A 14,034-nucleotide genomic window follows, 5' to 3' on the forward strand; every position below is an offset into this window, starting at 1 on the left:
CACTCTATAGCCAGGGAATTTTTGCTCAGGCGAATGTTCATTGTTTTGCAAAATCACTAAAATGCTGATTTTACTGAACATTCCCCAGAGTTTACTTTGCCACCTCAGACAAGATGAACTGCTAAAATGAAGCTACATCTTCCTCAATCTTATGTGACTTCCATCATATCCTCTCTGCAGAAAATGCATTAAAGTTGAAAAAACGCTGGCGACTTTTCCTTTTTTAAGCAGGATTACCTGCAAAAGTCCTGACAAACTTTTTTGGGTTAATGTTTTCCCCCAGACATTTGAGGGCCATGGAACATTCATTATATAGTGGGCTTGTGTCTAGGGCATTATATGATCTCTTTTGTCTTTAAGGTTCCTTGGACATTTGTAATAAAAAGTGGCCACTTCAAGCATTTCCACCAACATCTCTAATAAAGACGTACATACAACTTTAATGTACCCGCCCTATTCAAATTGACCTAAGCGTAAATAAACGCTAAATGAACGCTAGCGAATCTTCATTATGAAATGCTCACACTGAAGAAGTATCGCTATAGAAAAGTCACCAGCGTAGCATAGTGGTAACAAATTTGCACATGGCGAAGTTGTGCAAAGCGGTCACTGGCAACAATTCACCCTTTAGTAAATCTGCCCAATGAATAGGGATGTCGCGGACTGTTCGCCCGCGAACTAGTTCGCGCGAACATCGGGTGTTCGCGTCCGCCGAATGTTCGCGAACGTCGCGCGACGTTCGCCAATTTGGGTTCGCCATAGCTGGCGCTTATTTTTGACCTCTCACCCCAGACCAGCAGATACATGGCAGCCAATCAGGAAGCTCTCCCTCCTGGACCACCCCCACACCCCCTGGACCACTCCCCTTCCATATATAAACTGAAGCCCTGCAGCGTTTTTTCATTCTGCCTGTGTGTGCTTGGAAGAGCTAGTGTAGGGAGAGAGCTGTTTAGTGATTTGAGGGACAGTTGATAGTAACTTTGCTGGCTAGTAATCTACTTGATACTGCTCTGTATTGTAGGGACAGAACTCTGCAGGGATTTGAGGGACATTTTAGGTTAGTTAGCTTTGCTGGCTAGTAATCTACCTTCTACTGCAGTGCTCTGTGTGTAGCTGCTGTGGGCACTGCTGCTGATCTCTCATCTGCTGACTGCTGCCTGTAACCCAATAGTCCTTGTAAGGACTGCTTTTATTTTCTTTTTTGTTTTTTTACTTTGCTACTATAAGAGCCCAGTGCTATTAGTCTAGCTGTGTTGGGGTGGGGAGTGGGACTGGTGTGCTGCTCCTAGTAGTTCAGCACCAACCAGAGTAATTTTTTTTTTTAATATATATATATATATATTTTTATTTTACTTATCTCACTGTTCTTTAACGTGTCCAGTGCTGTTTGCTGTTCTTCATAGTAGTGCACCAATAGTAGTGCACTTGCAGGCATTATTTGCCCAGTGTGTTCTTCAAACAACGACCACCTAGCTGTGTGAGCTTGTTCACATTCTGTCTAAATATCAATAATAATACCGTCTCCAGAAACACCACCTGAGTGACGTTTTTCAAGCAGCAATAATATATTCCGTATCCACTGCTGTAGTGTATACGTTGACCTTGCAGGCATTGTTTCAATTTGTTTGCCCAGTGTGTTCTTCATTTTCAAACAACGGCCAGCTAGCTGTGTGAGCTTTTTCACATTCTGTCTAAATAATAACAATAATAATTCCGTGTCCGTAAACATCACCTGAGTGATGTTTTTACAGCAGCAATAATATATTCCGTATCCACTACTGTATACGTTGCCTTTGCAGGCATTGTTTGCCCAGTCTTTAACCAAGTGCCACCTAGCTATGTAAGCTTTTTCACATTCCGTGTCCAGAAACATCACCTGAGTGACGTAGTGTGATTTCTGCCCTTTACAGCACAAAACGCAGCGCTGTGTCAACAATGTATTTTTCAGAAACATTTTTGCCCTTGATCCCCCTCTGGCATGCCACTGTCCAGGTCGTTGCACCCTTTAAACAACTTTAAAATCATTTTTCTGGCCAGAAATGTCTTTTCTAGCTTTTAAAATTCGCCTTCCCATTGAAGTCTATGGGGTTCGCGACGTTCGCGAACCGTTCGCATTTTTGTCCGGAAGTTCGCGAACATGTTCGCGAACATTTTTTCCGACGTTCGCTACATCCCTACCAATGAATAGCTGACACCCAACTGCTGCATGAAGACAGAATGAAGAGAAACAGATGCTGAGAGAGGGACAGTGAAGAGAAACTTGATTATTTTCAGAAACGATAAAGAAAATTTAATTGGTTGTATTAAGAAAAATTCTTATTTCAATATTATGAAGCTTTTATTAATTTTCATTTTCACGATAGTTTCCCTTTAAGTGGATTACTTATAAGCCAGATTGTTTTCCTCTGGTTTGGTTATGTAACACAAACAACAAACTTACTTCTTACTGCTTGTGTAATGCTCTGGATTATAACATTATATATTCAAATAGCTATCTATATTTATCTGTCTTACATATACACATACTATGATTCATTTGCCTTAGAATAGGAGAAATGGCAAACAGGGTCATATTTACATGCTCATGTCCCTCTCCTTTATTCATGCAAATTTTCATCATCGTGACCGGCGCAATGGGGATTCACGCATGGGAAATGTAAAAACGATCTCCAGAGCATCCGCAATGTTTTTGAACCAATGTGGGTGTAGTTGGGCAGCTTGCTGCCTTGGTGGACTTACCACAAATCCAGGTCTGATGGCAAATCTTTCAAACTTCAATCAGGGCGCTTGATTTGCAAGGAATACTTATCATTTCTTTACTGTTAAAATGCATTTTTTCTTTTTTCTGTGCATATGTGGAGTTTAAAGATCTGATTGCAGGTATGAATGTAACAGCTGTTCTTTGTGAACAGAAACCAATCAGGTCAGACCACATTGTGTTACTTATAGCAGCAGGACTTTGGTATTTCTCTTTAGACCTTATACACAGGGCCGCACTGGGGGACCCAGGGCCCAACGGGACTCCTGTCCAGGGTCGTTGTCCAGGGCCCCCCTATAGCAAAGATTATATTGTATCATACATGGGATTTTAGAATGGAGGGGAGAGTGGTGTAGAAAAATAATCTTTTAACAGTCTTATATGGAATAAGACAAAATCGGGACCAGGAACTAGGAGGATAATAGGTAATAACTTCACTTAGTCATTACATTAAGTTAAGTGAAGAATCGCTCATAGAAATGTTGTGGTGCTAATCTGGACCAGTCTTGTAACCCACATCAAACAGTTAGAAATTAAAATTGGATGTCTTGTGGGGTTATGTTATAGGCAGTGCAAAGTTTGCTCTAGTTAGGCTCTAGATAGGCCTGTAGCAAGCAATGCCAGTCAGCAGCTTCAAGGACTGTATTGAAAGGGGCATAGATTCATGGGAGATGGGGCTTATTCTCCCACTCTACAGATCACTGGTAAGGCCCCATGTAGAATACGCTGTACAGTTTTGGTCTCCAAATTGGCAAGTCTTATATGAGGAAAGACTTGCCAATTTGGGGATGTTCACGCTGGAGAAGAGGCACTTAAGAGGTGATGTGATAACTGTCTATTAATATATATACTGTAAGGGGGTAATATACTGTAATAATCTCTCTGTTATTGAATTATTTATCAGTAAGTTCTTCCAACTAACCTGTGGACACCCATTCTGATTAGAAGAAATGAGGTTCTGTCTAAATATTTGGAAGGGAGTTCTTACAGTGAGAGCTCTGAAGATGTGGAATTTTTGTGAGTTTCGGGGCATGCTCAGTTGTCGCGAAACAGAAAACTGCTCCAATTGCGCATGCGCTGACATGCAGGTCTCATTCTGAAGATTACCAAAGAGAAAAAAGATGATCTCTGCTGCCTGAATCTGCACCGAGGGGTAAGTAAAACATTAGGGGCATTTGCCCGGGGTAACACTAAGGCTGGGGGGAGTTGGGAGTGGGGTCTATGTAGGGTAGGGATTTATGAGTTTTTTTAGTTGAATTCTCCTTTAAGGACTTACCCTGATGGGTACCCTTCTAGGACATCGATGCATGCTCTATGAAAAAGAAAGCCTTGCCTTGAAACGGTGGTGCGTGTGATGTCATTGCACTTTTGCGCGAGATTCAAATATTTAAAGGCGCAGTCGCCTTTTCTCATTGCCCAACATTAGGTCTGTTCTATACTTCCTGGGTGTGTTTCTGCTGTGTTACTGTTCCATTACTTATCCTGCCTGTCCCTGGTTAATTCTAATTTGCTGCCTGTCCTGACCTTGGCTGTGTTTTCGACTATTCTCATGGATCCTGTTTTGGTACTACGCTTTCGGTGTGCTTTGACCTGGCCTGTGACTCCTGTCTCCTGAATTTGTACCGCTTGTCTGACGACCCGGCCGGGCTTTGATTATGTTCCTTATTTCCCGTTACACAACACCACGCTCGGTTCCCTAGCTTGCTCAGAAATCTCTCCTTGGTTCTCCCACAGACCGGAACCTTGGGGTTAGTTCTGGGTTTGGGACATGATGCGTTACAATCCCCTAAACTTGCCCTTATAATTCCTCAAAACATCTTACCAGTGTTTCCCCACAAGGTGTCCCACATGGCAATTTTAATATCACAAATATTTAAAAGAATTTAAGATGGCAAACCTAATCGTGAGATTATTTTTAATTCTGTAGGGCAATAATACATGTTCATTATTTCTCATTGTTTCCTACCAGAACTATATTTTTCTGATATGTTTCTGTTAGATACCTTGCATATTTTAGCATTTCACACAGCAGATATATTGACATTGTGTGTGTTCTGACTCCCTTACATATGGACTGGAAAAATAAAACAAGTTTTCTTTGGCAAAAGACTGAGGTGGCGGAAAATGAGATTTGTATAAACCAACAGCACCAGAATAAATAATGTAACTAGAGTAGCAAAGCAAGGCAACAAGGTATTTACTTTCATTGTTTGTGTATTTGCAAAATATTACTATGCCTTTTAATTCTCAGACTGTTCTTATGAACGTTTATTTAGTCATATAAAACAGCCCGTGTGCTGTAAACCCTAGGGGGTTAAATCAGTGTACACATTTATTCAAGCAGTTACATCTGCAACACTCAAACAGCATCCAAGCTTATACAATAGATAAGGAAAATAAATGGAATTTTTCTTTTCATTGTAACTTAGATATCACCATTGTCTGCTGCAGCTCTGCAATGGTAACATCAAAGCCTTATTTCTTTTATGATTAACATTAGGAATCACAAATTCCAGTTTAATGTGAGTAGTTTTGTATCTTTTTAAACACTATTGGCGTCATGTAATATGTTTCGTTAGCATAAAAAACGTTCGCAAAAGCCATTGGGAGTGTTAGCGACCTTTTGACTGATTACTGACCTCAGCGACTTTCTTGCAAAGTTGGAGACCAAATGGCTTTTGCAAACATTCAGTATATGTAATAACATTTCACAATCGCAAAGCGTATTTTTCAACAAAATATTTAACAAAACTCCAGAGCAGGTGTTAACGATAACCCTTGCTTAAAGGTGTAATATTCACCAGGGAATGATTTTACATCGCGACAGCGCTAATCATTCGCAAAAACACAATTTTACACATTGCTTGTGATTTTTTATTACATTCACCCTTAAAACGGCAATTGCATACAAACAAGCAAAACTTGATTATAGAATTTTTAGGTATTATAATGTATTTATATATATATATATATATATATATATATATATAATCCTCTCCAGAAGAAGCCGCACAACACAGGACTTATAATAAAGTGTTAAATTTATTTAGACACATTTAGTGTGTCTAAATAAATTTAACACTTTATTATAAGTCCTGTGTTGTGCGGCTTCTTCTGGAGAGGATCGTATGAAGTTATTTTGAGGGATGCACCCAGGCAACGAAATGACATTTATCGTGAGTGCTGGGAATTTGGGGGATATATATATATATATATATATATATATATATATATATATATATATATATACTGTATATTTATATAGTTACACGCTTATAGGCTGGTGCTCTCTCTCTAATTTAGCATAGCCCTGGTGCTATCATAAAAACAATATAATAATATTAATATAATATGAAATAATAATTACACAAGCGTGGTGCACTTATGGGACCCTGTAATAATATTTAAAAATTTTGATTTGTCAAAATTTTGATTTGTTTGGGTCTTTCCTCAAGAAGATTTGATTATTTTATATATATATATATATATATGGGGGTTTACTTTGAAAGCAGCAAGTAAGTTGCAGTTAAAACCTAGTCCCTTTGTAAAATGTATAATGAAGCAATAGAATTCTTAATGAATCAGATGAAAATTGAGCATAGGACTGGCCAGATATGGGATGACTTTGATGTAGTTGGCCAGCTTAAATATATTGCAATATATGGACAAACAATCCCTGTGTTGTTTAAAGGGTAAGGCATTTTTCAGTAGCAGTATGCACAAATGTCGCTGTCTTAAATATATTAATAATGGGTTGAGTGCAGAGGACTCTTGTATTTGACTATATATATATATATATATATATATATATATATATATATATATATATATATATATATATATATATATTTATTTACACATACAGGTATGGTACCTGTTTTTCGGAGAGAAAATTCGAATCGAGTTTGATCAAATTAGAATCAAATTCGATTCGAGTTTTTGGGTTTTTTCAATTCCTCCTAGTTTTAAAAAATTCGATTTTATTCATAAATTTAAGAGAGTTTAAAAAAAATCACATGAATTAGAAATTCAACCCTTAATAAATGTACCTCTAAGTCTACTAGAAAATCATGGAAACATTAAATAAACCCAATAGTCTGGTTTTGCTTCAAGTAATTATAATTATATCTTAGTTAAGATACAAGTACAAGCTACTGTTTCCATATTACAGAGAAAAAGAAAACCATTTTCAAAAATGTAGATTATTTGGATAAAATTGAGACTATGGTCTAGGATTCCTGCAATAATAGTGCAATATTGATAGCAGATATTTTTGTAGTATAATATACTAGGTTGCAGCACCTACTTCTACTATGTGAAATGGCACAACACAAATAAATTTACTCTACCAGGACAAGAGTGGTTACTATTTACAGGTTCTTTTTTGAAACTGTACAATATAATAAAGGTATAGGATCCATTATCTGGAAACCTGTTATTCAGAAAGCTCTGAATTACTATCTACCATATACTTCTTTTCAATCAAATAATCTTTTAAAAAAGATTTGCCTTTTCTCTGTAATAATAAAACAGAACCTTGTACAGGTATAGGATCCGTTTTCTGGAAACCTGTTATCCAGAAAGCTCTGAATTACGGAAAGGCCATCTCCCATTTTATCCAAATAATTATTATTATTTTTTTGTTTGTAATAATAAAACAGTACCTTGTCCTTGATCCAAACTAAGATATAATTAATCCTTATTGGAAGCAAAACCCATACCTGTATTGGAAAGGAATGGCAGCTGTTAAAAAATAAAGGAATGCAGGCAGTGCAGGAGTATGTTAATATACCGAACAGACAATATTAATATACATTATTATATTTTACAAGATTTTGCCCTAAATATCAGTGTCATTTATTCAACTATCTACTCTCGCTACCTACTCACACTATACTGTAGCAAACAAGGCTAGAGTACTGCTAAATCTCTGCATTTAGTCTGTGCTTGATTATAGTTCTAGCACCCAGAATCTCCTTTATCCTATAATATTTGTGTTATGTAACATGAAAAACATAGCGAGCAGATGTTTTATATGTCAGAGTACTACACGGATAACGCAATATTAATAAAAGTGTAAAAAAGGTTGAAAAATAATTCTTTGTTTCCATATTATCATGGTCCGTTATTGTCTTATAGAGTCTTTTAAAGTATTTTGCTGAAAGTTTTCTTTTTGCCCTTCTATGCATAGGTTATACAGTAAGTTTATGGTGTTGCAGAGAGGTTTAAATTGAATAAATGAAAGTTTGCCTTTAAATGCACAGACATGGCAAGCAAGCCCTTAGCTGGGATTAATGTGTTGTGTTTTAGGAGAAGACTGCACTAATAATGTTTGTTTAATCTTCAGTGGCATGTGAAATATATTGCAACCAAAGGCATGAATATCCCCTCTAACATGTCTAAAATAATGTAAAATAATGTAAGTGTATTGCTCTTGTTCAACAAATCTACCATCAGCTATTTTTTATACCCTTGTAAACCTACAGTATATCTATATATTATCAATATATACATGTATATTTCTTAATACAAATATGTATTTTAGCATTTGTAAATATATGTATTTAATACATAAAATACAATATATATGCATATATTATCTGTGTACATATTGTAATTGAATTAATTAACCAATAGCTAATACCTACCAATGTTAAAATCTTTGAGCATTATAGTTTGAGTTCTGAAGATTATGCAGCAGAAGTCTGACAGAGAGCTCTTATTTTTGCAGTCCTTTGGTTCCTGCACAAGGATTCCAGGTGTGTCTGTGACAGGGCTTTTACTGTGACACAAAGGTAGGCAGGCTCTACCTGTAGTGCTATATATAGGCAGGGTACTGAAATGCAAGGTAACAATACAGCTTAGCCTCACATGCACACAGGCTGTGCCGGCACTTCTCCCCTGCAGGTAAGATTCAGTATTCACTTTCGTACCCATTAGTAACTTGCATGCAAAGTACTATATCTCTAGCTAGTTTCATTGATACATCTAAACTATCTTGTGCTGTTGACCACATTACCAATGCTGACTATTCCTCCTAAATTAAAGGGACTGTACAGCAACAGCTGGTGATTATTTGTAAAATTTCGTTTAAAGTGGAGTTATATTTTTGTAGCCTAAGCTCTGAAAAATTAGCAGAAAAAAATTCTTTGTGGCTGAGATTTCAGTTTATATATATCTTTTCTATTTAAGTTGCCTATAATTACCTTACCTGGGTTGTTAAATGTCATCTCTCAAGCTCATACTCAGCTCATATTGTCTGCGTCTTTATTCTTATACAATTTTTTTTTTTTAAAGAATAAGAAAACTTTGCAAGACCATTGACTGAGAACAAGTGGTCGAATGGGATCGGATGCAACAACCATGTGTCGATAGAGGGAAAAACAACTTCCCGTTAAGCCATCATCTGAGTTTCTGGTCTTTGGATTTGGCACATTCAGTTGTGTAACCTGTTGCACTGCTTTTAATTCTTGGGATTATAATCATTATCAGAGACCCAACAAGCTGTGATAAAAGTTAAAGCTGGTACATACAGTGTTTGTAGCCTTGTCAACTGTTTGGACTGATTGAGGAGGTGGCACCAACTAAGGAGTGTTCCTGTTGCTAGAAGGTGGGATGACTGCAGAGAACCAACAGTCTCCTACTAGGGCCACTGCTGCAGGTGCTGGTTTGCAACAGACCATTGGTTTTACCATGCCTGTGGTAAAAGTAGAGAGAGATCCAGCCCCTGAAACAAGCATGTCCAATAGTGGGTCTGAGGTAGAGGACACCACTAAGGGAAGGAGAAGAAAGAGACCCCTCCAGAAAGGGAAGCCTCCATATAGCTATATCGCTCTTATAGCTATGTCCATTGCCAACTCTGCTGACCGTAAGTTAACATTAGGGGGAATCTACAAGTTTATTACTGAGAGGTTCCCTTTTTACAGGGACAACTCCAAAAAGTGGCAGAACTCGATTAGGCACAATCTTACACTAAATGACTGCTTCATTAAGATCCCCAGAGAGCCAGGCAGGCCTGGTAAAGGAAACTACTGGGCCCTGGACCCCAATTCCGAAGATATGTTTGACAGTGGCAGTTTCTTGAGACGAAGGAAGAGATTCAAGAGAACTGACTTAACCACTTATCCAGCCTACATACATGACACCAGCATGTTTTCACCCCTGCAGGTGGCAAGAGCAACTTATCCCAGCACAGTGTATCCCAATATGACAATGAGCCCCAGCTACAGTCAGCAAATATCCCCGCACTCATCAGTGTACTATCCATCATCTTCTCCTGCCTTCAGCTCTGCCCAGCCACGGGTGTTCAGCATCAACACCCTAATAGGGCACAGTGGGTCTGAACATGCACAGCCACTCAACCGATCCATCAGCCCAGAAGTCAATTCAACTTCTTCCAGCTCCTGCAACTACGGAGGGTCCACCTACAGTAGCCAAGCTGGTAGTGCCGCCATGCTGCCTAGGTCTACCAATCCAGTACCTTACTCTTACTCAGTCCCCAACAGTCACTTGCAGATGAACCAGAGCACTTACGCACATAGTAATGCTCAACTGTTTGGCAATACCAGTCGGCTGCCCATGCCAACATCTCCTCCAATGAACAGTGACACTGTGGACTTCTATGGGAGGATGTCACCTGGGCAGTATACCTCCTTGACTAGCTACAATAGCAATGGGCAATTGGGTGGCACCAATGCTTACCTGCGCCATGCTACATATTCTGGGAACATGGAAAGGTTTGTGCCTGCTGTTTGATGCAGGGTTTTATGCTTGAATTCGAACTGCAAAAGTTATTAACACACCATGTTAATTTCAATTAGCATGTATCAGGGATGCTATCACTCTGCCAGAAAAGGTATATTCTTTACTGTGTAATGAGAATGAGAGAGCCAGTACAAGAGAACAGGACAGTCTGGCATGGGAAGTCACATTGAACATGGTCTGCTGATTGCAACCTTAGCTAGGCAACCATGTAAAGGCAAGATACCATTCTCTTACAGTCATATTGATTCATTAGCCTTTATTTTTCCCTATGGGATTACAAGATAAATATTTTTGTACTATGCAGCAATTATACATTATATATTTTAACAGCTTTAACAATGTTTAACTTTTTCATGACCTTTATGAGTCTTTTTTTTATACAATTTTCATATAAGTATGATGATTGAAAATGTTTTATTGAGGTTGATATGAAACCAAAAAAAAGAAAAAAGAGCAGACAGTGAACGAATAATAAATGTTTACGAGCCAAACTGGAATTTGGAATCAAGTTTTCAATGCAAGAAAATAATGATCAGGAAATCATACTGATTTAAAACATTGCACTTATTTTGTAATGGGAAAGTTCCTTCCTTTTATCGTTGCTCTTTAAAGTAAAAATCCATTTTTGTATGTATGTGGTATAATTATGAGAAATTGCTAAATATATCCAAATGTATAGAGAAAAGATTCTTCAATACACGTATTAGCTGTGTGTTAAATAGCACAGCTGTAGTCTTACAGTATCTAATAGTTTCTGTCTTAAGCATGAAGAAATAAAATAAAAACTTGCCTTGCGACTACAATATGATCTATTGTTGGAGAAATGTGAAGAGCTGCAACTGTTTCCTTAATGATGTGACAGCCCAACTCCTTTCATAGCACTGCCACCAAGCTCTTTCACTAAGTTACTGCTACTGAAATGTTGAGTACAATGAATTTAATAAAAGCCGCTTCTTATCTCCAACTGTGGCTCTTCAGACAGATGAGTTACTGCATATCTAAACCACAATTTATAATGGGGCCTGTATTGTGCTGCCATGTTTTATTTCACAGCTGACATATAGGTTTGCATTAAACATTGTTGATTTCTCCATGTAAAGTAATCAGTGTCTAGACACATCAAGATTATTGCTGTTTCCCATCGGTGCTATTAAATAAAATAGTAAGGTAAATATAGCAGAATGTATAAACAACTTTGGGAGGATAAGTAAATATTAAGGTGTCTGAGATGAAATACAGGGGTCCTAAAAGACATGAAATGAGGAAATCTAATGCTGTATGGTCTTTATGCTGTAGTTGGAGAAGGTGTTTAAACAACAACAACCCAAACAGTTATAGGATGTATAATGCAGAATGCTTGTGACCTGGGGTGTTCTAGACTAAGGGGTCTTTCCATAGTGACTAATATTTACCAAACACATTTAAACAGTTTAATAAAAAACAATAATGCAATTGTTTTGCAATCAACTTTTGTATTCAGTTAACATCAGGAACAAGGAGTTGCCTTGTTACTATGGTGGAAAAGGACACCAGTTATAATTATTTATTGTTTATATAAAGATACCCCCATGGAAAAAGTAATTTACGGTTTTCTTAGCTTTCTAGAGACAACATGAAAAGTTTTCACTCTGCATAAAAGCACCAGTTCTACTGTCAAAAGAACCTTTTTATGATAAAAATATTAGGAAGTTCACGGAGCCCTTCGTGGAGTCTCCAATCCATTACAAAATCATCAGTGTTAGCAATTCAGTGTCCTGCAAATTATGTAAAATTGAACATATATGTGGCGCTTACCTCCCAGTTTCTACAATCAGATACAATATGCTCTAAAACCATCAGTTCATGTTTCTGTACTTGAAAAAAAAAAGTCTGGTCAGAAAATATTGAAAAAAGTGAACGATAACAAAAAGATTTTTATGTCTAATCTTCATATGTGTTACCCTGAATAAATTATGCATTATACTAAATAAATAATGTATGTCTCAGAAAGATGTTTTAGAAATATGTTAATGGAAATGAGCTATTTATAAAAACGATTTCAGATGTTGGGCAGTAAAACGAATGTTATTACTGTTCCAGGTGTGACATAATGAGCGATATGGATTGCAGAGAATTGCAATATTGTGACTCTAACAAAGTATTATATAATGCAGAGCCTAGGCACAGTTTATTATTATTATTTCTTAGGCATCTCTAACAGTCTATGCCTTGTGGTCAGCATGTAGACTCTACTTCTTCTGCAATGGGTTTACTATTTAATTTATCTGCTATAAAAATATCAAGTTCCTCAGTGGGCTGGAAATATTACAAGAAAATGTATGAAAACAATAGAAAACATTTTTCCCTTCCAGTTACAAAAAAGTATATTAGCCATAGTTTTATGCCAAAGAAGAAAAGTGGGCAAATACATGTGATCATACCGTTCCATCATATGTATGATATTTCACTTTGATGGGAAACTTTATTAACAGGGTTTTTTTTTAACAGTTGTAAAGCTATAATTTCTGAATTATAATGGTGAAATGGCAGAATCAGAAAATCAGATTGCTTTGTTTTGATATTTGTCATATGATTGTAGCGTTTTTAATGAGACAAATATGTGTTTTATATTTTTGGACTTTTTAAAGTAAAAGCTTTATGTGACTTTGTATTTTCATTTTGATATTAAAAATATAAATACATATGTCTAATTTCATGAGTCGTTCTTTAAATATCTTGAGGTATCAGAACACTTTTTTATGGCCCATACTTTTGGCAAGGGGATCAATATCACAAACGTATACTGTATCGGCATTGACCAGGGTCCTGTCCCCCTACAGAGCACTGTCACCAGCAACGACTGGATCTGTTACCCTATGAGTACAATCTGGGGCAATAATAATTTATTCATTATAGTACTATTCAAAACGTGTGTTGTGGTTTGAAAACACTTATTATGACCAATACATATACCAAGGGGCACATTTACTTAGCACGAGTGAAGGATTAGAAGGAACAATATTTTGAATATTTTTTTGGCTACTTCGACCATCGAATTGGCTACTTCGACCTTCGACTACGACTTTGACTTCGAATCGAACGATTTGAACTAAATCATTTTGCCTATTCGACCATTCGATATTCAAAGTACTGTCTCTTTAAAAAAAACTTCGACCACCTACTTCGCCACATAAAACCTACCGAGCACCAATGTTAGCCTATGGGGAAGGTCCCCATAGGCTTTCCTAGCTTTTTTTGATCAATGGATTAAAATCCCTTGAATCGTTTGATTCGAAGGATTTAATCATTCGATCGAACGATTTTTCCTTCGATCATTGGAACGAAGGAAATGCGGTAAATCCTTCAACTTCGATATTCGAAGTCGAAGGATTTTACTTCGACGGTCGAATATTGAAGGTTAATTAACCCTCGATATTCGACCAATAGTAAATGTGCCACTAACACTCAAGAAATAGTTACATTATCCTAAGAAATAGTTAAGCAGAATTATGGTAGCAACATATATATATATA

At 37.1% G+C, this 14,034-nt stretch overlaps 1 protein-coding gene across 1 annotated transcript; it reads left to right on the top strand.

Moving 5' to 3' along the window:
• The first annotated feature begins 8,587 nt into the window (after nt 1–8,587).
• On the top strand, nt 8,588–13,203 carry foxe1.S (forkhead box E1 S homeolog). Its single transcript, XM_018243723.2, has 2 exons — nt 8,588–8,665; nt 9,056–13,203. Exon 2 carries the CDS (start codon nt 9,374–9,376, stop codon nt 10,511–10,513), a length of 1,140 nt encoding a protein of 379 aa, XP_018099212.1. The 5' UTR covers nt 8,588–8,665; nt 9,056–9,373; the 3' UTR covers nt 10,514–13,203.
• The last annotated feature ends 831 nt before the right edge of the window (nt 13,204–14,034 follow it).

Source organism: Xenopus laevis, chromosome 1S (genome assembly GCF_017654675.1).
Source record: "Xenopus laevis strain J_2021 chromosome 1S, Xenopus_laevis_v10.1, whole genome shotgun sequence".
NCBI lineage: Eukaryota > Metazoa > Chordata > Amphibia > Anura > Pipidae > Xenopus > Xenopus laevis.

Bases quoted from the DNA above. Each gene is read 5' to 3' on its own strand.
- foxe1.S (XM_018243723.2), top strand. From the start codon at position 9,374: ATGACTGCAGAGAACCAACAGTCTCCTACTAGGGCCACTGCTGCAGGT.